Consider the following 25,322-nt stretch of genomic DNA (forward strand, 5'->3'; position numbering starts at 1 on the left):
AGCCTGAACTCTAAAGCCCGCGAGCCACAACTGCTGAGTCCACATGCCACAACTACCGAGCCCAAGAGCCACAATTACTGAGGCTGCATCCCACAACTACTGAAGCCCACATGCCTAAAGCCCATGCTCCACAACAAGAGAAGCCACTGCAATGAGAAGCCCATGCACTGCAACAGAGTACCTCCACTCTCTGCAACTAGAGAAAGCCCGCGTGCAGCAGCGAAGACCCTGCAGCCAAAAATAAATAAATAAATTTATTTTTTTAAGAACCAATCAGTATAAACATCGCTGACCTAGACCTTAATTGTCATTATCTTAAAAATGCAAGACCCTTCCTAAGCCCATCTATGGACCTCATGTTAGGGAACGCTTATATTATATAATGCATTAAATCTCTGAAATGTATTTTCATAACACCTCTTTTATAGCACTACAAATTTAATAGTGAAAATGAATTGCATCACCTTCTAAAGGAATTTAAATTTTCTATATCCTGGTCATGAGAACTTGATTTTCCAACCCGAAGTTGTTAAGGTCTGTCTGAATCACTAAAAGAATGAGTTAAATCTGTTTTCTCATGATCTGCTTGTAAAGGTTAGTGAAGGACAGCACTTTGAAAGAAATGGATAATACGCATCCTTCCAGAGCTTGTGTATATTACAGCTGTCTGTTTGGACTCACTCCAACAACAGCTCAGTGACTCTTAGAGGAAGAGAATTTTAGAGGCCCTAACTGGGGCTCAGAATAATTGTACTGAAAGACACTTGCTTCCCATGCATAACCCCTGCAGTGAAATTGGTTTAAAATGTTTTCTTATCCCTTAAATCCAATTGGTCTCTCAGTGCTTTTGATTTTCCTTTACAAGGTATCTTCATCTATCTCTTTTCTTGCTTATTACTGTTGCTACCACTCTTGTTCAGGGCCTTGTTACATCTTCCCTGGGATAGTTTCAACAAATTAGTTTTCCTACTTACTCATTTATGTTGTAGGATTATAGTGACCCAAATAAAGACCCTATCCTGGAAAAGTTCACAGTCTATCAGGAAGTCAAACATGGATGTAGATAACATAATAATAACGTATTAACGTACAATTATAGAAATACATATAAGAGTCTGGGTAACATTAAAAAAGGAAGTAATTAACTCTGGAAATAAATATTAAAGAAATTAATCAGACCATGGAATTATTGAGATTTAAATCATGTTATTTCCGTACTAAGTGTAGAGGCAAGTTTTTGTTCTCTTGTTCTAAATAAACTAAAGGTTCATTTGTAATTTTTTTAAAAAACAGAAAAGTTTATTTTCTAGTTAATGAGCAAATAGATGCAGCTGAGATGCAACGGTGGCAACTGAGTTAGCCACAAAACTACTTTAATGTTTTCCTGTTGACCTATCTGAGAATGAGAGTAGAAAATATCTTGTCAACATATGTCTAAATAGATACACATTTGTAAATGCGTCAGTGAAATCAGATAACATTTGTTAAATGTATCAGTTAAATTTTAAAAATGGTGTTTGTAAAACCTTTGGTCATTCAACAAACATTTATGCAGCTTCTATATTTGTGGGACATATATATCTAGAAAATACAAGGTGCTTATTTTAGCAAATTGTGGCTGTTTGGGGTGATTAAGCTGCAATCGAGTCAGTATAGATATCCCCTAAGTTTGCAAGTGTACACTTAAAAATAGCTTTCTTATTTTTAATGACTTTCTAATGCAGATGTAATATTGATATCTTAGAAACAAATAACTTTTAAACATAATATACTTCTGAAATTAAAATCTGAATTAAAAATATATAAGATATGCTTTATGTATATTTTAAAGTAATCAAATTAGAAAAAGTCTCTGCTGTCTTAGCCTGTGTTTATAGAGACCCATAATCCACAGTCAACTAATCGTTTTCTTTACTCTGCCTTGGTGATAATTGACCCTAGAGTATTGTACTAGATTTTGGTTGCTGCATTTTGAGATGAATATTATTAGCAAAAGAACACATCCAGTGGTGGCAAAGAAGATGACAACAAACTATCTCACCTGAATTATGGTTAAAAGAATTGGGGTTAAAAGACCTATGGAAAATTCTAATGTCTGTCAATATGTGAAGAGATAGAGAAGGCAGAACTGTAGGAATAAAGAAGTTTAGGAATAACAACCTTTAGGAATAACTTTAGAAGTGCTTCAAGAAAACTTCTACATCAGATAGTGAGCTCCTAACACTGAAAATATTTAAGTGACTTATGAGATACGTTAGCATTTCAAGATTTTAACTTCACTGGCTTAAAATTAATGTCTTTGTTTTTGTTTTCAAAGTACTTAGATTGAAAATATAGGGTTGTGGTTGTAAAGGTAGGGTTGGGATGACTTATTAGCCATTGTAAATTTAGAAAATTCTCCAGTTGCTATCAAGTAATTCTGATACCTTTTCAGAGGTAGCAAACTTTTTCTGTAAAAAGCCAGATAGTAAATATTTTAGGTTTTGCAGGCCACATGGTCTCTGTAGCACCTGCTCAACTCTACTGTTATAGTGCAAAAGCATCGTTGACAATACATAAACACGGTTTATTGGCTGTGTTCCAATTAAACTTTATTTACAAAAGCAGATGGTGAGTTGGATTTGGCCTGTGGGTCATAGTTTGACAACCCTTGCCTTAAATGATGAAATCTAGAAATAACACTTTAACATAAATGGAGAAAGGCTTTCAATTTAGGAGTTAAAAACATTGTCAAAATGTCATTGTCTTTTTGGGCTGAAAGTGCACACTAAGTGTTCAAAATACTGAATTGCCCATTGAAGTAAGAAGCCTTTCACTATAAAAGTCAAGTGACAGTGGAGAGTCTGAGACTATTTTCTACTGTTCATTTCTGCTGCATATTTTGTCCTTAAAGGTGTGTTTACTCCTGCTGAGCAATATCATCCATCCCGCATGGACTGCTAATGCAGACAGACCCAACCCCTACCAAGACATAAATGCAGGTTCAGGCCTTCTAAGAACAAAGAAGACTTTCAGTGCCTCCTGCCCAAGCACAGTAATTTTTAACAGTAATTTTAATACCAGAACAAGGAAGTAAACAGGAGTCCCTGATTAGCAAGGTATCTGTTACATGTTTTGTTCTAACCTCATAAAGCAGAGCTTCTCATATCATCATTTGGTCTGTTGGCCTTTAGCTAATAGACTGTTAGAAAACGATGGTCGGGCTTCCCTGGTGGCGCAGTGGTTGAGAGTCTGCCTGCGGATGCAGGGGACACGGGTTCGTGCCCTGGTCCGGGAAGATCCCACATGCCGCGGAGCGGCTGGTCCCGTGAGCCATGGCCGCTGAGCCTGTGCGTCCGGAGCCTGTGCTCCAAAAAAACGGGAGAGGCCACAACAGTGAGAGGCCCGTGTACCACCAAAAAAAAAAAAAAAAAAAAAAGGAAAGAAAGAAAAGAAAACGATGGTCAAATGTGGATGCTGACTAGAAATGAATAACAGAAGAACAGGAGGCTACTCTCATAAGGCAGTCTGGCCACAGCTGAGAAGTGACCGTTGACTGCTAGAAAACCAGGGAATGAGAGCGTTTTTAAATCACAGTCTCCAACCTGGGGTCATTGGTTTTAGGGTCAGAAATACCCTCAGACTCCTCAGTAATACTGAAAAGCTTTGCTATCTTGTGTTTTAGTATAGTACAGTAGTTCATTTTATAATGAGGATTGTAATTCATCAAGAAAAGGGTAAGTTGTGAAATAAGTAAGTTCTGTTTTCTTATAGGAAAACAGAACTGCCCCAGTTGAAGTAACTTATTATTAGATATATTTAAAACTTAGGATAAGCAAAACCAATTTATTTCCTAACAGTTCTGAATAATTGTGATTTGTCAGTATGTGACTATTTAGTCCTGGCATTCTGAACTCAAAAGCCCAATAGAGTAGTTCATTGACTCTTAAAGTGTTTTCTTTTTAGCAGATACATTTTTGTCACCTCAGACCTCCAAATTACATAGATTCATATTTTAAATATTAATCTTAGAGTGATTTATCCTCCTCTACTGCTTTTCAAATAAGTTTTTCCTTGTAAATAGGTTATGCCCTTAAGTTTGGATAATTCCACCTTCTTTATCAACATTTAATTTTTTCTATAGTGTAAAGGCCATTTATTTAAAACGTTATGTACTCTGATTTCTTAACTTTAGAGATTTTCCTCCAAATTTGGGGACTTGAGAAGGTTAAGTTTTTACACCTTGGTTTAATGTTTATTTGATTATATCCTATATTTAAAAACAAATTTTTTAAGAAAACTGAATTTAAAAATCATGAAAAAAATGTCATGTCATTCTTGTGTTCAAAATACTTCAGAGATTCCCTTTTACTTAGAGTGTACTACATAAAATTCAAACTCCTTAAAATGGAGTCTGCTCACCTTTCTGGCCCCTGCCTACCTCTCACCCCTCCTTCTTTATCACATATCCTACCTATTCTCATGCACTTCATGCTCAAGTAATAAAAACAACTTGTATTGCTGGTAAAAGGTGCATTCTTTCATGGTCTGTGACTTTGCACACATAGTCTTGTGGCAATCTAAAACACCCTCCTCATCTAGCTCTCCCATGTCCAAGCCACCTCTTCTCTGCAAAATTCCTACTAATCTGTAATACTCAGACTTTACCTCTGTGATGCCTTCCCTAGCCTCCTCAGGCAGTTGGAGATTTCCTGTGACTTTTCCAAAGTTCATATTCTGTCTTATAACAATTTTTCATTGTTAAAGTTGTTCCTGTGTCTTGTCTTTCCCCAGTAAACAAAACAACCAAAGAGAAAGCGTCTATTTACCATCGTTTTCATACTATTTAACCTAGAACCTGGCACAAGCAAGTATTTCTCCAAAAATGAGGATTCCTCACACCTAAGCCATAAATAGCTGTACCAATTAAATAGGGTTACTAGGGGTTTAGGGAACTAGAAGCAGCTGCAAAAGTACCAGCATCTGAGCCACATTCTGAGCTCATCTGTGAGCCTTGCAGTACCAGTGCTACCTTCAAGTTTCAGCACTTGACACTGGCGCTGCTTTATGAAGCTGAAGCTCCTTATTTACTTGCCTCCCTCTGTACAAGAACCCAAGCCCCTTTTTCCCATCCCTAACTGATGCTAGTCCTGAAATAATTCAAAATAGCTTGAAAAAATAATATAGGTATACTTAACAGGTTTATTAATAATATTTAACATTTTTGAGTGCTTACAGTGTGCCAGTCTCTTTGCTTACATGTTTTTCATATATTACCTCATCTAATACCACAGTCTGATGAAGTATATGCCATTATCCCAACTTAAAAAATTGGGGCAGGGGGCGGCAGGGGTGGGGAGTGATATAAGGTGCCGTGAGATGAATTAAACTGCTCAAGGCCATACAACTATTAACTAAGGCAGACAGAATGTGAATCCATTGTAACTTCAGAGCCCATTCTCTTATTAACCACCAATGAATATTCCTGCCATAACTGAAGCCCAAATAGAAGCATGGTTATAATGTACACTTTGAAATCATCTAGACCTGGATTCAAAATCCGTATCTAACATTTACTGGTGGCGAATAACTTTACTTCTTTGACCTTTCGTTTTCTCATATGTAAAATGGTTATTACCTACAACAAAAGGGTTATTGCCTGCATAAGTGCAAGATATATACTAAATACTAAGTGTTAGCTCCATTTGTCTCTTCTACACTTCTGTTCTTGTGAGCTCTGAGGTAATAGTTTGAACAGAATAAGGCCTGGCAGAAGAAGACAAATAAAGTTAGCTTCCTCTCTCTTCTGTGTAGTACTACCAGAGTGTCGACCAGTGCCTGCGTTCCAGGATCACCAAGTGTTTTATAGCTGTGATTGCATTTATTCTCTTAATGAGAAGGGCGTGTCTTAAGTATTTACTAGTTGTTAATTGCCCATAAATATACTATAGTAGAATAAGGATTAGAATCAGTGATCTCCTGTTGTACCAGACTTCTCTTTTGCTAATACATAGGAAACATATGGGACTCTGGGGGTTGTTATTTATTATATATAAAATAGTTGCCTGCATGATTCCGTAACAGATCAGTTAGTGCCATTCAACAAAGAAAACTATAAACACAGCTGCTGTTTTAGTGTGGTTTGTGGTTTGGTTTTGTTTTTGTTTGAACTTTTTTGTACAGGCAGATCATCATTTAAAAGTAGTCATTTGGCATTTTCCCTTGCATTCTTCAAATTTTTTTGTATGTTTTTAAAAAGCTTAGCTTAAGTCACTTTATAATTATGCACTCAGATTGATCCATCTGGTCTTTTTGCTAGCCAATGAATTTTCTTTTAAAAGTATATAAAATAGGATAATTATATTTTAAATCCTATAACTTCAGTGAGTCCCTTTTTAAATTTGAAGAAAATATTTTCAAGTATTAAAAAATAATTTTTTATTCCTTATTGTCTTTCAATTGATTTCTGTATTTCCAGAGGTAGGGAGAGGGCTTGAAATTTCTCCTATTTCTACTCCTCACCTCCTTCATATAACTCTGAAGCATACCATAAACACTTGTTTGCAACAGGTGGGTACAGCATGGGTACATAATGGGTACAGCAGAAATGTCTGATCAAAATAGGTCCTATTGTTCCCTCTCAGTTGCACTGTCTGTGAGGAGAAAGATGGATTGTAGGGGGCAAATGTAGATGTAGTAAGATCATTTAGGCCTTTGCAGTGGTCCAGACAAGAAATAGTAGTGGCCTGACCCAAGGTACTAAGAGATTCAGGGTATAGAATTAATGGAATTTGTTGACGGATTAGATGTTGGCGAGCATGACATAAAGGAGTCAGAGATAGGTTTCTGGATTAGATATATCGTGCTCCCTCACCTCTTTCTGTTTGTTCAACTCCTGCTTATCCCTAAAGAATTTAGTTTAGGGCTTTCCTGGTGGCACAGTGGTTGAGAGTCCGCCTGCCGATGCAGGGGACACGGGTTCGGGTCCGGGAGGATCCCACATGCCGCGGAGCGGCTGGGCCTGTGAGCCATGGCCGCTGAGCCTGCGCGTCCGGAACCTGTGCTCCTCAATGGGAGAGGCCCCAACAGTGAGAGGCCCGCGTACCGCAAAAAAAAAAAAAAAAAAAAAGAATTTAGTTTATATGTTACCTCCTATGGAAAACTTTTCCACTCCAACTTCCATTAAGTTAGGTGACCACTCTATGTGCTTTTATAGCACCTGGCACTTCATGAGAACATTTTCTTTCTGTTTTGTACCTGTGAATTTATTACCCTACACCCATATACACATAACCTTCACACTCTTGACTTTGTCTTGTGAGGGCAAGGGCCATGCCTGTCTTACTTATCATTTTCCCAGCACCTAACATGGTCCTGGGGACAACACCAGTACATTTTTGGTGAATAAACAAAGTGTCATTTATAGCTATTGTCTACCGTGCCTGATAGAGTAATTGAATACCAAAGTTATCTGGGCTCTTTTTTGATTCATTCCTCTTGCTTAACTTTCATTTCTTTTTTATTTTCTTAATATCTCAGACCTTATTTTTTCTTATATCTTTACAGTTTAGCTTACTGAATAAAAGAAAATATCAACAGCAAGAAATAAAATTTTACTTTGTGGGTTTTGACAGTATCTTTCAAAGGAACCCCTAAGGTTGTTGACATTTAAAATAAATGAGGGCTTCAGATTGTAATAATACTTAATATTTTTCAAAATATTATAAGTGCTTAACACAGTTTGTTGGAACATTATACTGACAAAAAGAGTCATTGGATATGTAGATCAGTTCATTTCAATCAGAAGTATTAGGGCTGGGTTATTTGATAAAAGGGATGGATCATTACAAATTCATCATCATATCTCAAGGAAAATGCATTGATGACACTTTACATTATAGTGAATATATAACTAAATTATACTTAAAAGCTTATTATACTTAAGCTTTATACTTAAGTAAATTTAATTATACTTAAAATACTTAGATAAGGTCTAAGATATCACTTAGACAATAATCAATACAAAAAGGAAATTACAATGATTTTTCTTTCTTAAGAAAGAAAAGAAGACTAAGCTATGTAAATTCTAGTTACCACAGGGTGGAGGTAGGGGTGTAAAAGGAAAAGGATTTGACTTCTCTAGGCGTTACTTTACTCATCTTTAAAATAAAAACAATGGACCCATGATGTAAAAGAGCCTTTCCAGCCCAAATTCTGTTGCTCCATAAAATAGAAAAGAACAATATATCATGGGAATTTTGGTTTCAGTTGCAACTTCCTATTTATTCTCTCCATAGCCCCAGCTCTGTCTTGTTAAGAAATGACTTTTAAAGTCCATTCAAATAAAACTTTTTTTATTGAATGAATTTATTAAATACAAGTGATTTTTTTTTCTAATTTCTGCTTTGGAATCAATTCTTCTAGCTTAATTAGGAGCAACAATCTAAGATGAATTGTAATTACTTACCCTAATCATTTCAAACTACAGAAAATGAATTTTTGCATTTAGTAATGCCATAAATGTATTCTTTGATGGTTGTTTCTCTTTTAACATATGTTTTCTTTCTTTGGTTTAGATTTCTGCTTTGGGACAGCCACACATCTAATTCCTTAAAGTACTTTTATATGTAAAACTTGTAAAGGATCAGAACAATGCCTCCAAGACCATCATCAGGTGAACTGTGGGGCATCCACTTGATGCCCCCAAGAATCCTAGTAGAATGTTTACTACCAAATGGGATGATAGTGACTTTAGAATGCCTCCGTGAGGCTACATTAATAACTATAAAGCATGAACTATTTAAAGAAGCGAGAAAATACCCTCTCCATCAACTTCTTCAAGATGAATCTTCTTACATTTTCGTAAGTGTTACCCAAGAAGCAGAAAGGGAAGAATTTTTTGATGAAACAAGACGACTTTGTGACCTTCGGCTTTTTCAACCCTTTTTAAAAGTAATTGAACCAGTAGGCAACCGTGAAGAAAAGATCCTCAATCGAGAAATTGGTATGATAAAATTTTGAAATGGTCTTGTCATCCCATTCTAAATGCAAATAACTATGAAGCTTAACTATTTTCTCATTAGTAAAGTATTTTGTCTGGACTGGTTAATTACCTTGTAATCTTAAGTAAATGGATTTCAAAATAAAAATTATTACAAATCTAAAGTTTTTTTGACTGTTAGGCTGAGGAACTATTTTTAACACCTTGGTATTATTCTGTAAAGTTTTCTTTAAGAAGTATCATTTGTAGGGATGATTTATATGTTATATCCCATTTTTGTTTTGTCTTTTAAAAAATAATTGATATGAATAATGTTTGCTACCTTTGCTCCAAATTGCCGAACAGATCATATTTTATATATTAAAAATATTTGAGGGCTTCCCTGGTGGCGCAGTGGTTGAGAATCTGCCTGCCGATGCAGGGGACACGTGTTCGTGTCCCGGTCCAGGAGGATCCCACATGCCGCGGAGTGGCTGGGCTCGTGAGCCATGGCCGCTGGGCCTGCGCATCCGGAGCCTGCGCTCCGCAACGGGAGAGGCCACAACAGTGAGAGGCCCGCGTACCGCAAAAAAAAAAAAAAAAAAAAAAATTGCGATCTTGTCAATTCTTACTATATGTATTCATCAAAAATTTTATTAACAAAGAGAAACTTCTTTATTGTGATCTTCCATATCTACCAAGTTCCCTATTTACAATAAACATGGTCTTACTGTGTGTTTAACGGAATGTTATATTCTCTATATAATTTTTTTAAGGTTTTGCTATTGGCATGCCAGTGTGTGAATTCGATATGGTTAAAGATCCAGAAGTACAGGACTTCCGAAGAAATATTCTCAATGTTTGTAAAGAAGCTGTGGATCTTAGGGATCTCAATTCACCTCATAGCAGAGCAATGTATGTCTATCCTCCAAATGTAGAATCTTCACCAGAACTGCCAAAGCACATATATAATAAATTGGATAAAGGTAAGAAAATTGTAAACCTACCATAATTGGTCACTGTAGTGAAAACTTCTATCTGTGCGTTTATCTTTGTACAATCATTTTATCCTAGCTAGTTGATAAGCTTCTTGATGGAAGGGAATGCTTTACTGACAAGATACAGTTGAGTGCCAAGTACACAACTTTTTTTTTTAATCTTGAATTATTTTATTTGTGTGTGTCCTTATGAAATGTGTAATACTTTGTGTGCTGTATTTTCTTTATAATTGAATTTATTTACTTATTTATTTTTTATTAGGGTATAGTTGTTTTACAGTGTTGTGTTTCTGCTGTACAGTGAAGTGGAGTTCCCTGTGCTTTACAGCAGGTTCCTATTAGTTATCTGTTTTATACATATTAGTGTATATATGTCAGTCCCAATCTCCCAGTTCATCCCACCCTCATCCCCCACTTTCCCCCCTTGGCATCCATACATTTGTTCTCTACATCTGTGTCTCTATTTCTGCCTTGCAGACTGGTTCTTCAGTACCATTTTTCTAGATTCTGCATATATGTGTTAATATACAATATTTGTTTTTCTCTTTCTGACTTACTTCACCCTGTATGACAGTCTCTAGGTCCATCCAGGTCTCTACAAATGACCTAATTTCATTCCTTTTATGGCTGAGTAATATTCCATTGTATATATATACCACATCTTCTTTATCCATTCGTCTGTCGATGGACATTTAGGTTGCTTCCATGACCTGGCTGTTGTAAATAGTGCTGCTATGAACATTGGGGCATGTGTGTCTTTTTGAATTATTGTTTTCTCTAGGAATATGCCCAGTAGTGGGATTGCTGGGTCATATTGATAATTCTTTCTTTAGTTTTTTAAGGAACCTCCATACTGTTCTCCATAGTAGCTGTATCAACAGTGCAAGAGGATTCCCTTTTCTCTGCACCCTCTCCAGCATTTATTGTTTGTTGATTTTCTGATGATGCCCATTCTAACCAGTGTGAGGTGATACCTCATTGTAGTTTTGATTTGCATTTCTCTAATAATCAGTGATGTTGAGCATCTTTTCATGTGCCTCTTGGCCATCTGTATGTCTTTGGTGAAATGTCTATTTAGGTCTTCCACCCATTTTTGGATTGGGTTGTTTGCTTTTTTGATATTGAGCTGCATGTGCTGTTTGTATATTTTGGAGATTAATCCTTTGTCCGTTGATTCATTTGCAAATATTTTCTCCCATTCTGAGGGTTGTCTTTTTTTCCAGGTACACAACTTGTGTGCAGTAAGTAGTGATTGATTGAATGAATGTGTGCATATGGTGCTGATCCCTTGGTGAATTGTTTATCTCAGAATAAAACTGAAAAAAAAACAACATTGAGTTTGAAATTCACTGTTACAGAATTATAGCTGATTATCTTTTTACAAATAAAAATAAGTATAAATAGAAATATTTTATGAAATTTTGGGGAAACTTCACACATTCTCACTATATACAAAGAAAAAGTAAATTTCTTAATCTTAATGTTAGATGCAGTATTTAACTCTGATCATAGTGAGTGATAATATATAAGTTGACTTTTGACAATATATGAATTTCTAGAATTAAGTGTACATGAGAATATATAAACTAATTGTTTTAGAAATGAAAATATCATTGTGTCAGATATATATTTGTATTTTTCAGGATAACAAAGTGAAGTTTTTAATTGAGAGTTATAGAATAGGTTAACTTAATACACTATTAAATATAATATTCTCTAAGTAGAATAAATTAGGACATCTTATTACTATTTTAGCCCTATTTTTTAAAGTAGTTTAATGCTTATATAACATAAGGTCTTCATTAAAAGTTCATTTCTGGGCTTCCCTGGTGGTGCAGTGGTTGAGAATCCACCTGCCAATGCAGGGAACACGGGTTCAAGCCCTGGTCCAGGAAGATCCCACATGCTGCAGAGTGGCTGGGCCCATGTGCCACAACTGCTGGGCCCATATGCCACAACTGCTGAGCCCCACATGCTGCAAGTGCTGAAGCCTATGTGCCTGTACTCCATAAGAGGGTCCACTGCAGTGAGAGGCCGTCGCACCGCAATGAAGACTGGCCCCCGCTCGCCGCAACTAGAGAAAGCCCGCTTACAGAGCAAAGGCCCAACACAGCCAAAAATAAATAAATTTTTTAAAAATTCATTTCTACTTTAGCATACTTTTTAAAATGGAATGCTCTTTTTTTATTTTTCCCCAACTACTCTTTATGAAATATTTCCAACATAAAGAAAGTTTGAAAGAATTTTACTATGGATACCTACACCACTCTAACAGTTTTAAGTCTCCATGATGCTTTCCGCAGTTCCCAGAAACTCTTCTACTTAAGATACTATTGAACCTTTGATGCCATCATGAGTCACTCTTCACAGGGGTTGTATCTATGAAGTATGTCATGTAGTTTAGAATGGAAATTAGCTTGGTCTCAGGTAATCGAGACACACAGTAGTCACAGTTTTGTGTGCTTGCCTTAAAACATGACGTTTGGGCATGGTTTGGCAGCCCTATCAGATTTGAAGATTTGGTCATTCTACCTGATATTTACCTGTATTTAATAAAGGTTGATTATAAGTCATTATGGTTACTGCATACTTTTTGACATTTGTCTCTTGAAAAATGAAATATATGTGGTGACTGCATCTAATATTATTTTCCTATTATAGGGCAAATAATAGTGGTGATTTGGGTAATAGTTTCTCCAAATAATGACAAGCAGAAGTATACTCTGAAAATCAACCATGACTGTGTGCCAGAACAAGTAATTGCTGAAGCAATCAGGAAAAAAACTCGAAGTATGTTGCTATCATCTGAACAACTAAAACTCTGTGTTTTAGAATATCAGGGCAAGTATATTTTAAAAGTGTGTGGATGTGATGAATACTTCCTAGAAAAATATCCTCTGAGTCAGTATAAGGTGAGTAACAAGTTTCAAAGATCTTAATTTTAAATTTAAAAGGTAATCACATTGGGAACTGGTATCTGTATTTAGGACATAGTCTTTGAAAATTAAAAAAAATTTTTTTTTGGCCGTGCTGTACAGCTTACGGGATCTTAGTTCCCCCATCAGGGATTGAACCTGCGCTCCAGCAGTGAAAGCGCCAAGTCCTAACCGCTGGACTGCCAGGGAATTCCCAAAATTAAATAATTAATATTAGTAAATAGCATTAATAAGTTTATTTTTTACACTATATTTAATTTGAGAGACTGATGAATTTGAGATGGCAGATGCTATTCTTTTAGATTTTATATAATTAGTATTTGGGGACCTGAATACATATATGGGTAAGCTGATAAATGTTTTATAGTTGTAACAATAGTTATATCATTATTCAGATACAAACATTTGATTTGGTGATTGTTTAATTGTGCCATGAGGTAAGATATAATAATGCTTCAGGTATTTTACATGCAAAAAATGAATCGTGTGCTTTTCTGGATAGGCCCAGTTCTATAGTGGAAATACTTTTATAGCCAATAGGAATTTTAAATCACATGGAACTTGCCCAAAAGGCTTTTCATGTGCCTTACTTTTTTAAAAAAGGGTTTGTTGTATTCATTTGAGTAGGCAGTGTAAGCAATAAGGTAAATGTGTTCTTTGTCAAAAACAAAAACAAAAAAGTTGGCAGTTATACTAATCCCCAAATATATGGGGTATTTAATGATTTTTATCCCCTCCCAAGCAGTGGCACTAGAAGGAATTAAAATCAACAATTCAAAAACTCCATGATCTATAGTTAATTAAGGTGTACTATAAATATTTCCCTACTCTCCATTTCTATTCATTAAATAAATACCTATAAGAAGATATTTATTTATTTATTGGTACTGTATTTGTACCAAGCATATGTCAAGTACTGATTTACAATACCAAGCAAGACATGGTTCTGGCTTTTAGGTTGCTTACAGTATAGTAGGGCTTATGGGTAAGAAAATAGGTTTTTGTAATATGTGTACAGTTGCTTAAAAATCTCTACCCTAGCCACCATTTCAGAGTTCAAACCAATGCATTTTAATATTTTTTAAAACATATTCCATAATTTTATTAGTCTCCTCTCTTTGTGGTTTTTGGGTTTTTTTGTTCTGTTTTTTTTTTTTTAACAAAAAAAAATATTTCTCAAGTAATGTTGGGACAGAAGAACAAGTGGGCAGCAACTCTTGGATTTGACATCAGTATGACTTAATAGATTGAATGGCAGAGTCTTTCTAAATGATGTTGCTTTTCCTTTAACAAGCACCTGCAGTATGTTTTCAGTTGGCTAGAAAACATCTACCTCAGCTTATAGTCCTTTTCTGTAATTCTAATATCTAGTGTTTTCATAATGAGTATCTTCTTATCCTTATTTTTAATTCCTTTTTTCTTTTCTTTCTTTTTCCTTCCAGTTAAAGGTAGAACTACAGTCTAAAAAGCTGACCTTTGTTTTTCTTTTCTTTTATACAATTTATATTCCAAGATGTGTTTGGTTTATCTGTGCTATGACCTGTCTCCCAAATGTTAGTTTTTTAAATGTTATAAATATAGCAACTGCTAAGAAATGTCTATAATGTTTGATTTTTAAATTACCTTTGCAGATTAGTATGTAAATTCTCATAGTACTCTTATATGTTGCCTTTAAAATGAAAAACCTTACAAGAAATGGCTTCTCACCTCCCACCTTAATCTCTTACAGTATATAAGAAGCTGTATAATGCTTGGGAGGATGCCCAATTTGATGCTGATGGCTAAAGAAAGCCTCTACTCTCAACTGCCAATGGACTGTTTTACAATGCCATCTTATTCCAGACGCATCTCCACAGCTACACCATATATGAATGGAGAAACATCTACAAAATCCCTTTGGGTTATAAATAGTGCACTTAGAATAAAAATTCTTTGTGCAACCTATGTGAATGTAAATATTCGAGACATTGACAAGGTAAGGTCAAGTGTTGATGTTTATTATTATATATAAATTATTTTATATAAATCTTTTTTATTGAAGTATATAATAATCTGTTGACCTGCAGTATGTTTTCAGTTGGCTAGAAAACATCTACCTCAGCTTATAGTCATCTTCTGTAATTCTAATATCCCTAATTCTAATAATTCTAATACCTATAATTCTAAGCTCTTAAAACCAAACTTTTACAGAATTCATTTGGCAGGAAAACCTGACCTAACCTGAAGCAAGGATTTTTACAGTCTTTATTTATCCCACTTAGTGTAAATATCCTTATGTTTTGTTGCAGAAATATTAATTTCTTTATGGAGTGCTGCTTTAACTGCTAAGAGTACTAAGTTATATTTAGTATATGTACCAATTTATCTTTCTAAAATATGAAAAACTCTGAATTACATACCTGGCCCAAAGGGATTGTGGGCCTATCTTGATTTTTTAATAGTGTAATGTCCTCCTGAAGGCAGCAGTACATTTTGGTGAAGAATCTGCATCAGTATTAATTTACTATATATGTGAAGAAAAAGAGAACAGAAAAGCTACATCTGAACAGAAACTTTAGTTGATTCTCTCATTCGTATCAGTTACATTGTTTTGATAATGTTTAATATTGGTCTGGTCTAGTATGTATGTGTGCATGTGTATATATGTATGTGTACACACATAACTTTTTATTTTCCTTAGATCTATGTTCGAACAGGTATCTACCATGGAGGAGAACCCTTATGTGATAATGTGAACACTCAAAGAGTACCTTGTTCCAATCCCAGGTAAGGAAGTATATATGAGTTTATATCCAAAAGTCATATTAGTGTTTAGCAGTATAATAAATAAAAGTAGTATAGTTTACATCATTAGTTTTATACAAGTCATATATAATTACCAGACATTTACATATAGAACATGAGGACATTCCATCTAATGAGTATCAATCACAGTATCACTTTATTGATTCTCCCTAAACTGTTATTGGAAGGGTTTTTCTGATCCTCTCTTCTCGTGTGTCAAGGAGAGAACAGAATGTGGTTATAGTTTTGTGCTGATGATTCCTTACATTAGATCCATAAGCCTAGCATTTTATTCCTTTTTTATCTCTATTTGCATTTCCATTAAGAAGTGAGAGTTGGCAAACAACTTTAGAGCTGGACTACTCTGAGGCAGTTTCCTTTACAGTACTCCCAAGAATACATATTTATGACGTTCAAATAAAGAATCTTGGGGTGGGCTTCCCTGGTGGCACAGTGGTTGAGAGTCTGCCTGCTGATGCAGGGGACACAGGTTCGTGCCCCGGTCCAGGAAGATCCCACATGCCACGGAGTGGGTAGGCCCGTGAGCCATGGCCGCTGAGCCTGCGCATCCGGAGCCTGTGCTCCGCAACAGGAGAGGCCACAACAGTGAGAGGCCCACGTAACGGGGAAAAAAAAAAAAAAATGGAATTCTTATACTGTTTTGTTAATTAAGTCTTGTTTTATTTATAATCAGAAAACAGAACAGAATTATAAAGAAGCCATTTGAAAAGTTTTCAAAGTTAATATCTAGCACTTGAGCTTTTAACATGGACCAGTTACTGTTCTAAGTGCTTTACTTATGTTATCTCATTTAATCTTCAAAACAACTTTCTGAGAGTAGATACTATTATTAGTCCCATTTCACAGATGAAAAAACAGACAAAGCAAGGGTTACACATACAGTAAAATAGTAGAAACAAGATTTTACTCCAGGTAGTCTGACTTCTGAGTCCAAGCTTTTAGCCATTACTATGTTTTTTAAATAAAAAAAAAAACACTACTACTTATTATACTTGGCTCTTTACCAGTATGTTTACCAAATATAGACATAATTTCGCATGTAACATCCAATAAATTGAAGGGAATTTATCATAAAAATTTGAATAATTTTTATCATCACTTGTTGTAGTAGCTTCTTATGCTTTCCTTATTATGAATGTCAAGTTTTATTACCTCTTGTGAAGTAGTTACTCTAAAATTTACATACTTTCTCCTTACGTATCCTTTATTTTATTTACATACTGACTTATTTAAATTAATGGTCTTTTCTGGATGAAACTACATCATATATAAAAGTAATTAAATATAACTTTAATCATAATAGGAAATCTAATTTTATCTTATTTAGTTTCCCTTTTCTCTTTGCCTCTTCTATAAGCTAATTTTTTTTTATTTTTACTGAAATATAGCACAAATGCATAAATCATAATTGCACAGTTCAGTGAATTATCACAAGGTGAATACCTGTATAGCCACTGTGCTGGTCAAGAATTAGAACATTTACCAGCATTCCAAAAACCCCTCCTCACACTCCTTCCCAATCCATTAATCTTCTCTCCTCCCCAAAGATAACTACTGTCTTGACTTCTAAACTATTGGTTAGTTTTGGTTGTTCCTGAATTTTATATAAATGGACTGAAGGAGTAGATATTCTTTTGTGTCTAGCTTCTTACACTCAATATTATGTTTGAAAGATTTCATCCATATTGTAAATAACTGGTGTTCATTTCTGTTGATACATAGTATGCCATTGTATGAATATACTACCATTTATTCTACTGTTGGTCATTTGAATTTTTTGAAGTTTGGGGATACTGTAAATAATTCTATTAACATTCTGTGCAAAAATGCATACATTTCTGTGGTTTTATACCTAGAGGTGGAGCTGAGTCATGGTTCAGTTTTAATAGATTATGCTTTCCAAATTGGTTGTACAAATTACACCCCCCCAACATGTATGAGATTTCCTGTTACTGCACCTCCTTACCACCCCTTAGTATCATCAGTCTTTATAGTTTTAGCCATTCTCTTTTATAGTGATATCTTTTATTTTGCATTTTTTGAATGACGTGATATTGACTACTTTCTTTTTTTAAAAGATTTATTTATTTTTGGCTGCGTCAGTTCTTAGTTGTAGCGCGCAGACTTCTCTCTAGTTGTGTCGTGAGGGTTTTCTCTTCTCTAGTTGTGGCGCGCAGGCTCCAGGGCACGTGAGCTCAGTAGTTGTGGTGCGTGGGCTTAGTTGCCCTGCAGCATGTCGTATCTTAGTTCCCTGACCAGGGTTCAAACCCACATCCCCTGCAGTGTAAGGCAGATTCTTTACCACTGGACCACCAGGGAAGTCCTGATATTGGCTACTTTTTCATGTGTATTAGCCATTTAAATATGACCTTGTGAACTCTTTGTTCCAGTCAATTTCCGGCTTGGTTTTCATTTGATTTATCTTTTTCTTGATGATTTGTAGGAGTCATTTATATACTCTAGATAAAGTCTTTTTTGGTAAATTACTTTTTTCTTAATTTTTCATAGGTGGAATGAATGGCTGAATTATGATATATACATTCCTGATCTTCCTCGTGCTGCTCGACTTTGCCTTTCTATTTGTTCTGTTAAAGGCCGAAAGGGTGCTAAAGAGGTAAAGTATTTCAAAAGGAACAATCATTCACCTCTAAAAACTCCTAATTATACTGCTGATTGAATTTTTTCAAGAAATAGATATTATTTTTTCTTTGTTTAAAAAATTAATAAACATTTAAAAATAATATATTTATTTAAAGAAGAATAGCTTGGTAGAGCTTCCAGAATTTATTTTATGATGAATATGTCCTGAGTTCATACTGATAAAATTTTTAAACTTGCAGAGTGACTACATACAAATATCTGTCTTGCTTGCTTTGGTTCATATTTCCTATTTATAATTTTAAAATATGTGTAATTTCAAATGGGAAAAAGGAAAGAAACTATTTATACTTTGAAAAAATTAATGTGACTTGTTATAGATACCATGAAAAAGACAGTTGTTGATTTCTCCTTTCTGGGAAAGAAAAGTATCAATATTTTGAAATGCGTTTTATAATTTAATCTACAGAGTAATGAACATTTTTCTGTTTTTTTAAGGAACACTGCCCATTGGCCTGGGGAAATATAAACTTGTTTGATTACACAGATACTCTAGTATCTGGAAAAATGGCTTTGAATCTTTGGCCAGTACCTCATGGACTAGAAGATTTGCTGAACCCTATTGGTGTTACTGGATCAAATCCAAATAAAGTAAGCTTTTTATTATCATAAATTAGATTTTTTTTCTTTTTTGTGTGTGTGACAGTCAAGTGTAATATGTATAGTAACTTTTATTCCATCTCTTAGGAAACTCCATGTTTAGAGTTGGAGTTTGACTGGTTCAGCAGTGTGGTAAAGTTTCCAGATATGTCAGTGATTGAAGAGCATGCCAACTGGTCTGTATCCCGAGAAGCAGGATTTAGTTATTCCCATGCAGGACTGGTAAGGCAAATCACTGAGTCTTCCTTAAGTATCAGTCATAATCAGTGCTTTTGGCTACATACTGTTACTCTTTGTATAGAGAAGGTTTCATGTGTTTTAGTCACACTGGCATAGATACTTCAGGCTCTAGAACAGTATTGCAATAAAACAAAATTCTGTATGCTAATATTTTTATTGCAGCTCTGCCTTTTCTTAGTTTAGCCTGCCTCATTTAACAAATATTTATTGAATACTGACTATATGTATATATTTATTATATGATAGGTACCAGGTAATAAAGTTGTGACCTAAAGAGACCTCCATTGATTATACAGTCTAATGGTGAAAATAGGCCTGAAACTGGTAAAAGCAGAAATATAAGATCATAAATCATGGTGAGTGCCATGAAGGAAACAATAGTGTGTCAAGAATGACTAACATAGGGTTTTGGGGAGAAAGGCTAATGTATTTTGGGTTCAGGAAAGACCTCTCTGGGATAATAACCTTGAGCTTGAAATCAAGGTATAAGTATGTTGTTAGTTGAGCAAGGGAGCAGAGGAAATAGCATACCAATTTAGTCCAGACATGCTAGAAAAGAATATATATAAAATTGAGTTTAAGTATTGATCTATTTGTCTGATCTTGGCTGTAACTTTTGAACCACAGTATAACTGCGTTCAAAGATCATAAACTCTCCTCGGTGCTTTGTGTCCACCTAGAAGGGTGGGATAGGGAGGGTGGTAGGGAGACACAAGAGGGAGGAGATATGGGGATATATGTATATGTATAGCTGATTCACTTTGTTATACAGCAGAAACTAACACACCATTGTAAAGCAATGCTACTCCAATAAAGATGTTAAAAATATAAGATCATAAACTCTCCCTTATTTCTCAAGGGCAAAAGTGTCAGTACTGAGAGAAAAGGGTATTTTTGTTCTTTGCTGTCTTTTTCCCCAGTTTTCTAATTTATCACCATTTTCTTTGGCCTAATTGAAGGTTATAGATAGACCATTCAATGAATGTGGGTCCTGAGATAGGCCTACCCCCAGTAACAGTAATAGTAGCACCCTGGGGTAGCCTGGAATCCTATGCTTAGGAACTTCATTAGTTTAACTTTATTAGTTGTGTTCTCAGTAAGGAGTTTACCAATCCCTTTTGTAAACAGAATAATAATAATCTTCCTGCCTGTGTACTTTCAGAACTATGTAGAAGGTATTTTGTTAAGTAGAAATTAATTTAAAATCATTACTGAATTCTGTCATTTACTGAAGGTACAGCTTTTTTGACATTAAAAAGGGATTCTCTTTCTTGAAAAACCCTACTCCGTAAGTTTAATTCTTTGAATATACCTAACATTTATTAAGTGCTTACCATGTACCAAATGCCATACCAATTACTTTTCACATATTACCTCATTTAATCTTAAAAGCAGTCTCTATGAGGGTAGGTGCTATTATAATTAGTATTTTACCAGTAAGGAAAAGGCTTAAGGATTTTAAATAAGTTATCCAGTGTCACTGTTTAATTAATATTAAGTCTTTTACACTTAACCATTCTAACTAGACAGGAATTCCTTACTTTTGAAATTGGGGGTAAAATACTGATGAGCATTTCCATAAAATGTCCATAACCCTCTCCAATTAGGTATACCTTTAAACTAACTGAATTATAAGAGTCAAGTCACATACTTGGAAACTCATTTATTTCCTATTTTATTCATACATTCAGCCATTGAACTCAGTTTGCCATCAGGGCTTGTTGGAGCCAATTTTAGCTTTTGAGTTTCCTTTTTGAGTAGTTCTAACTCTGTAAGGATTGATATTTTATGACTTTTTCTTCCTTAGAAGAATTTTTTTATTTCAAAAAGAAAAAAAATTTTTTTAATAACAAGAGTTGGTAAGGATGTGGAGAAATTGGAACCCTTATCCATTGCTTTTTTTAAAAAATTTTATTTATATTTAGGCTGTGTTGGGTCTTTGTTGCTGCACGCTGGCTTTCTCTAGTTGCGGTGAGTGGGGGCTACTCATTGCAGTGGCTTCTCTTGTGGAGCACGGGCTCTAGGCACGTGGGCTTCAGTAGATGTGGCACGTGAGCTCAGTAGTTGTGGCGCATGGGCTTAGTTGCTCCGCAGCATGTGGGATTGTCCCAGACCAGGGCTCGAACCCGTGTCCCCTGCATTGGCAGGCAGATTCATAACCACCGCACCACCAGGGAAGTCCCTGTTTATTTTTATAATAGAATAAAACTGACTCTATCTTTCAGTTACCTTTGGATCTATTGAAAACTTTTATAACTCTTAGAAACAATAATAGGATCTTAGTTTTCCTGTATCTTAAAACATTTTACTATTTCAGCATTATTCATGAACTAATTCCAACTATGCTTAAAAAAAGACTAAAATAATATAAAAATATAAAAGGATAAAATAGCCTAGAAGGATGATACAGTAGTGAGATAAATCATCACTATTACATCATCCTTCAGTCTTCTCATTGCATAGCCCAGTGTTTTGCATAATCGTTCCAGATGTATAAAGAAGTCTGCAAACACCATCTTTGTAGTGTTTTGTTGTTGTTATTTTTTAGGCTTTAATTGAACACTGTTAATAATTCACAATCTTTCCCTTTCCACTGATAATGCCAAAGAGGAGAAAATTGAGAGAGGAAAATATTTCACAATTATTAGCAAATCAGAGTATGAATACAAAGAGACAGATAATAGCACTTTATTTTTTTATTTTTTATTATTTTAAAAATTTTTTTTTGTGTGTGTGTGTGGTACGCGGGCCTCTCACTGCTGTGGCCTCTCCCGCTGTGGAGCACAGGCTCCGGACGCGCAGGCTCAGCGGCCATGGCTCACGGACCCTGCCGCTCCGCGGCATGTGGGATCCTCCCAGACCGGGGCACGAACCCGTGTCCCCTGCATAGGCGGATTCTCAACCACTGTGCCACCAGGGAAGCCCGATAATAGCACTTTAAATCAAAGTTTCTCAGCCTTGACATTGCTGACATTTGGGGCCAAAAACTCCTTTGTTGTAGGGGCTGTTGTGTGCATTACAGGATGTTTAGCAGCGTCCCTGGCCTCCACCCTCTAGATGCCAGCACCACCACTGCCACAAGCTGTGATTATCAAAAATGTGTCCAAACAGTACCAAAGGTTCCTCTTAGAAGGGATAGAATCACCCCAGTTGAGAACCACTCACTATTCCAGACTTGAATGATGATGTTAAAATTGATCATGTAAGTGAAATATCAGATGACAATATCCTAGATGAATTTTTCTCAAACTCAGGAAACAATGAGTGAACAATATATCTCCAAGGACAAAAAATGACTAACATCAGTTAGTCATTCTGCAGGAATGACTTTATCACACAGTATTTCTTAACAAGAACCCAGCCCACACCTCATCTTCTGCAGTATTCTTTCCATCTTTTATGATGTTGTGCATCAGAATTTACTTAGTAAGTAGATAAGTGCTGCAGGCAGTTATGTATAAAAATGACTGGAAGGAAAAAGGTGATGTAGAAATTTTTTAAATCCTTGGATTGATTATTCTCATTGATATCTGTAAGTATAAAAAATAGAAATGTTTTGCAGTTACGAAGCAAAGAAGATGGTTGTCCTTTCTTCAATAAAATTATGAGTCATCAAAGTTTTCAAAAGTATTTTGACAATGCAAGTGTGAGAAGGAAAACCAGAAGTAATGATAAACGAGAACTTATTAGATATGTATTTGAAATCTGGAATCAGTATTCACAAGATGGATATATTCAGGCTCACACATGACAGTTGATGACAAGTTTGTTGCATTCAACATATGTTGCCCATTTTGGATTATAAATTTGGTTTTACTGTGTTTATATTCTTATTAAGATGTCTAATAAAATTGTTTTTCACTACCACTTTATTCTTCTTTAAATTATCTTGTATTAAAAATATAAACAAAAATCAGTAAGTAAAAGAACTAAGAGTCCATTGGAACCCAGATGATAAGGGGTTTTTTTTTTTGCGGTACGCAGGCCTTTCGCTGTTGTGGCCTCTCCCATTGCGGAGCACAGGCTCCGGGCGCACAGGCTCAGTGGCCATGGCTCACAGGCCCAGCCGCTCCGCGGCATGTGGGATTTTCCCGCACCGGGGCACGAACCCGTGTTCCCTGCATCGGCAGGCGGATTCTCAACCACTGCACCACCAGGGAAGCCCCAGATGATGAGTTTTAATGACTACTTTTTCTGATGAGTTGAGGGTTAAGTATTCTCTTACCTGGACTATTGCAGTAGCCTCCTAACTGGTCTCCTGCTTTCCCCAAAGCAACCAGAATATTTATAAAAGGTAAATCAAATAATAGTATTCATCCTTTAAATAGCTTTCGCTAAAAGTAAAGTCCAGACCTTTTACCCTGACCTGCAAATTTTACATGCTCTGAACATGACCTCCTGTCACTCCTCTCCCTCATCTACTGGACTTCAGACGCCCTGGTCTTCTTCCTGTTCCTCCTTCACACCAAACTCATTCTTTCCTTGGGGCACTTTCACTGTTTCCTTCATCTGCAGTAGTCTTTCCCTGGTCTTAGTGTGGATGGTTCTTTCTTGTCATTTGGATCACAAATTAATATTAGCTTCTCAAATGCCATTCCTGAATACCCAGTCTAAAGTAGCCACTCAGTCCTTCTCTGTCACAGCACCCAGAGTATCTTATCTGCTCCAGTATTTTTATTTGTTCATTTAGTTTCCCACTGTAATAGAGGCTCTGTTAATACAGGGTGTTTTACTATTTTCTGAGCCCATCAGTAAGAACAGGACAAGGTACACAGTACATGTATTAATAAAGATTTGTTGAATGAATATGTGCCAGTAATATTTCTTTATGCTGTTGGATAAATTAACAATATTTAAATGTATAAAAACCAAGTAGCATGGATGTCTGCTTTCATTTTTAGCCAATAGGAATATGTGTAACTCATCCTAAGGGGTGTGTTTTGCATGATACATTAATATGTGTTCATAATTATTCACTATGTGGTTAATACATTTGTATTTAAAGGGAATAAATACATTACTTGGAATCTTGGAATTACACCAAAAGTTATGGTATTTTCTTTTTAGTTTCCAAACATTCAATGCGCAGTGTTCTAATGTGGATGGTTTTTTTTCTCCTTTTTTCCATTATTTTTACTTTTAAAATTAGAAAGCCTTGCAAGTGATTATAAGGATATTTTCAGGGAAGGATTATGAAAGAATTTATATTTTTATTTTATTATTTTACTTTTTAATTTTCTCTCTTATTCCAGAAACATTAGCAGATTAGTTAATAGGATACTAGGAAGGGTCCTCATCAGGAAGAGAAGTAAATTGTTCACTACCACCCCCTAGTATCCAAATCTAGCCTTATCCCTGACTGATTTTGGCACTTAACTGTTCTTTGGTTGGTGGTAATATTAACCAAGTAAATTATTGGATTTGTTCCACAAATAACTGTCTTAAGTTTGTTCTCCCCATCCCTGAAAATAAAGTCTTGCAGTGAGAATAAACTGTTTTTTTAACAGTTAATAAGCAATGTAAAGTTTATTGAAAATTAATTTTCTTTTTTTGCAGATCACTCATGAATCGGGGGGCGGGTATGGCAAAGAAAATTATATAAGATATTACTTTATTTTACAGAGTAACAGACTAGCTAGAGACAATGAATTAAGAGAAAATGATAAAGAACAGCTCCGAGCAATTTGTACACGAGATCCTCTATCTGAAATCACTGAGCAAGAGAAAGATTTTCTGTGGAGCCACAGGTAAGTGTTAAGATAGAGAGTCTCTGTTCCTTCTATTTCAGAAGAAAGAACTGACTTTGGTTGATCTCGCCATGCTTCTGCCATTACCTATTAGAGTAAAGTGTAATTTACATGATTTTAAATTACAAACATTCTCCTTTTTTGAACTGTGGGTATCGATCAGTATTTCTAGAAAATCATGCTGCATTGGTAATAAACTTGCAGATTGAAGGCTTTTTTAAAATTCTGAATCCTTAACATGACATTTTTTAGGATTTGGTTTTTTGGTTTGTTTTCAAATAAAATTTAAGATTAAAAAAAACCTTAGTATTAGATCAGTTTAGTTGTGATTTAATTGGTCTAGATATTTTCATTTTTAGGAGTTCCTTCCACTTTTCAT

General features: G+C 35.3%; 1 protein-coding gene across 2 annotated transcripts in view; it reads left to right on the forward strand.

The window, feature by feature from the left end:
- The window catches only part of PIK3CA (phosphatidylinositol-4,5-bisphosphate 3-kinase catalytic subunit alpha), a 101,422-nt gene that overhangs the window by 56,610 nt on the left and 19,490 nt on the right, over positions 1-25,322 (forward strand). For both annotated transcript variants that reach the window (XM_059064574.2, XM_067034052.1), the window contains exons 2-10: positions 8,556-8,983; positions 9,736-9,945; positions 12,619-12,869; positions 14,623-14,868; positions 15,574-15,659; positions 18,207-18,312; positions 18,795-18,947; positions 19,044-19,178; positions 24,819-24,943. In XM_059064574.2, the coding sequence (XP_058920557.1) occupies positions 8,632-8,983; positions 9,736-9,945; positions 12,619-12,869; positions 14,623-14,868; positions 15,574-15,659; positions 18,207-18,312; positions 18,795-18,947; positions 19,044-19,178; positions 24,819-24,943 (1,664 nt within the window). In that variant the 5' untranslated portion in view covers positions 8,556-8,631. The remainder of the gene's footprint in view (positions 1-8,555; positions 8,984-9,735; positions 9,946-12,618; positions 12,870-14,622; positions 14,869-15,573; positions 15,660-18,206; positions 18,313-18,794; positions 18,948-19,043; positions 19,179-24,818; positions 24,944-25,322) is intronic.

Source organism: Kogia breviceps, chromosome 5, assembly GCF_026419965.1.
Source record: "Kogia breviceps isolate mKogBre1 chromosome 5, mKogBre1 haplotype 1, whole genome shotgun sequence".
Lineage (NCBI taxonomy): Eukaryota > Metazoa > Chordata > Mammalia > Artiodactyla > Physeteridae > Kogia > Kogia breviceps.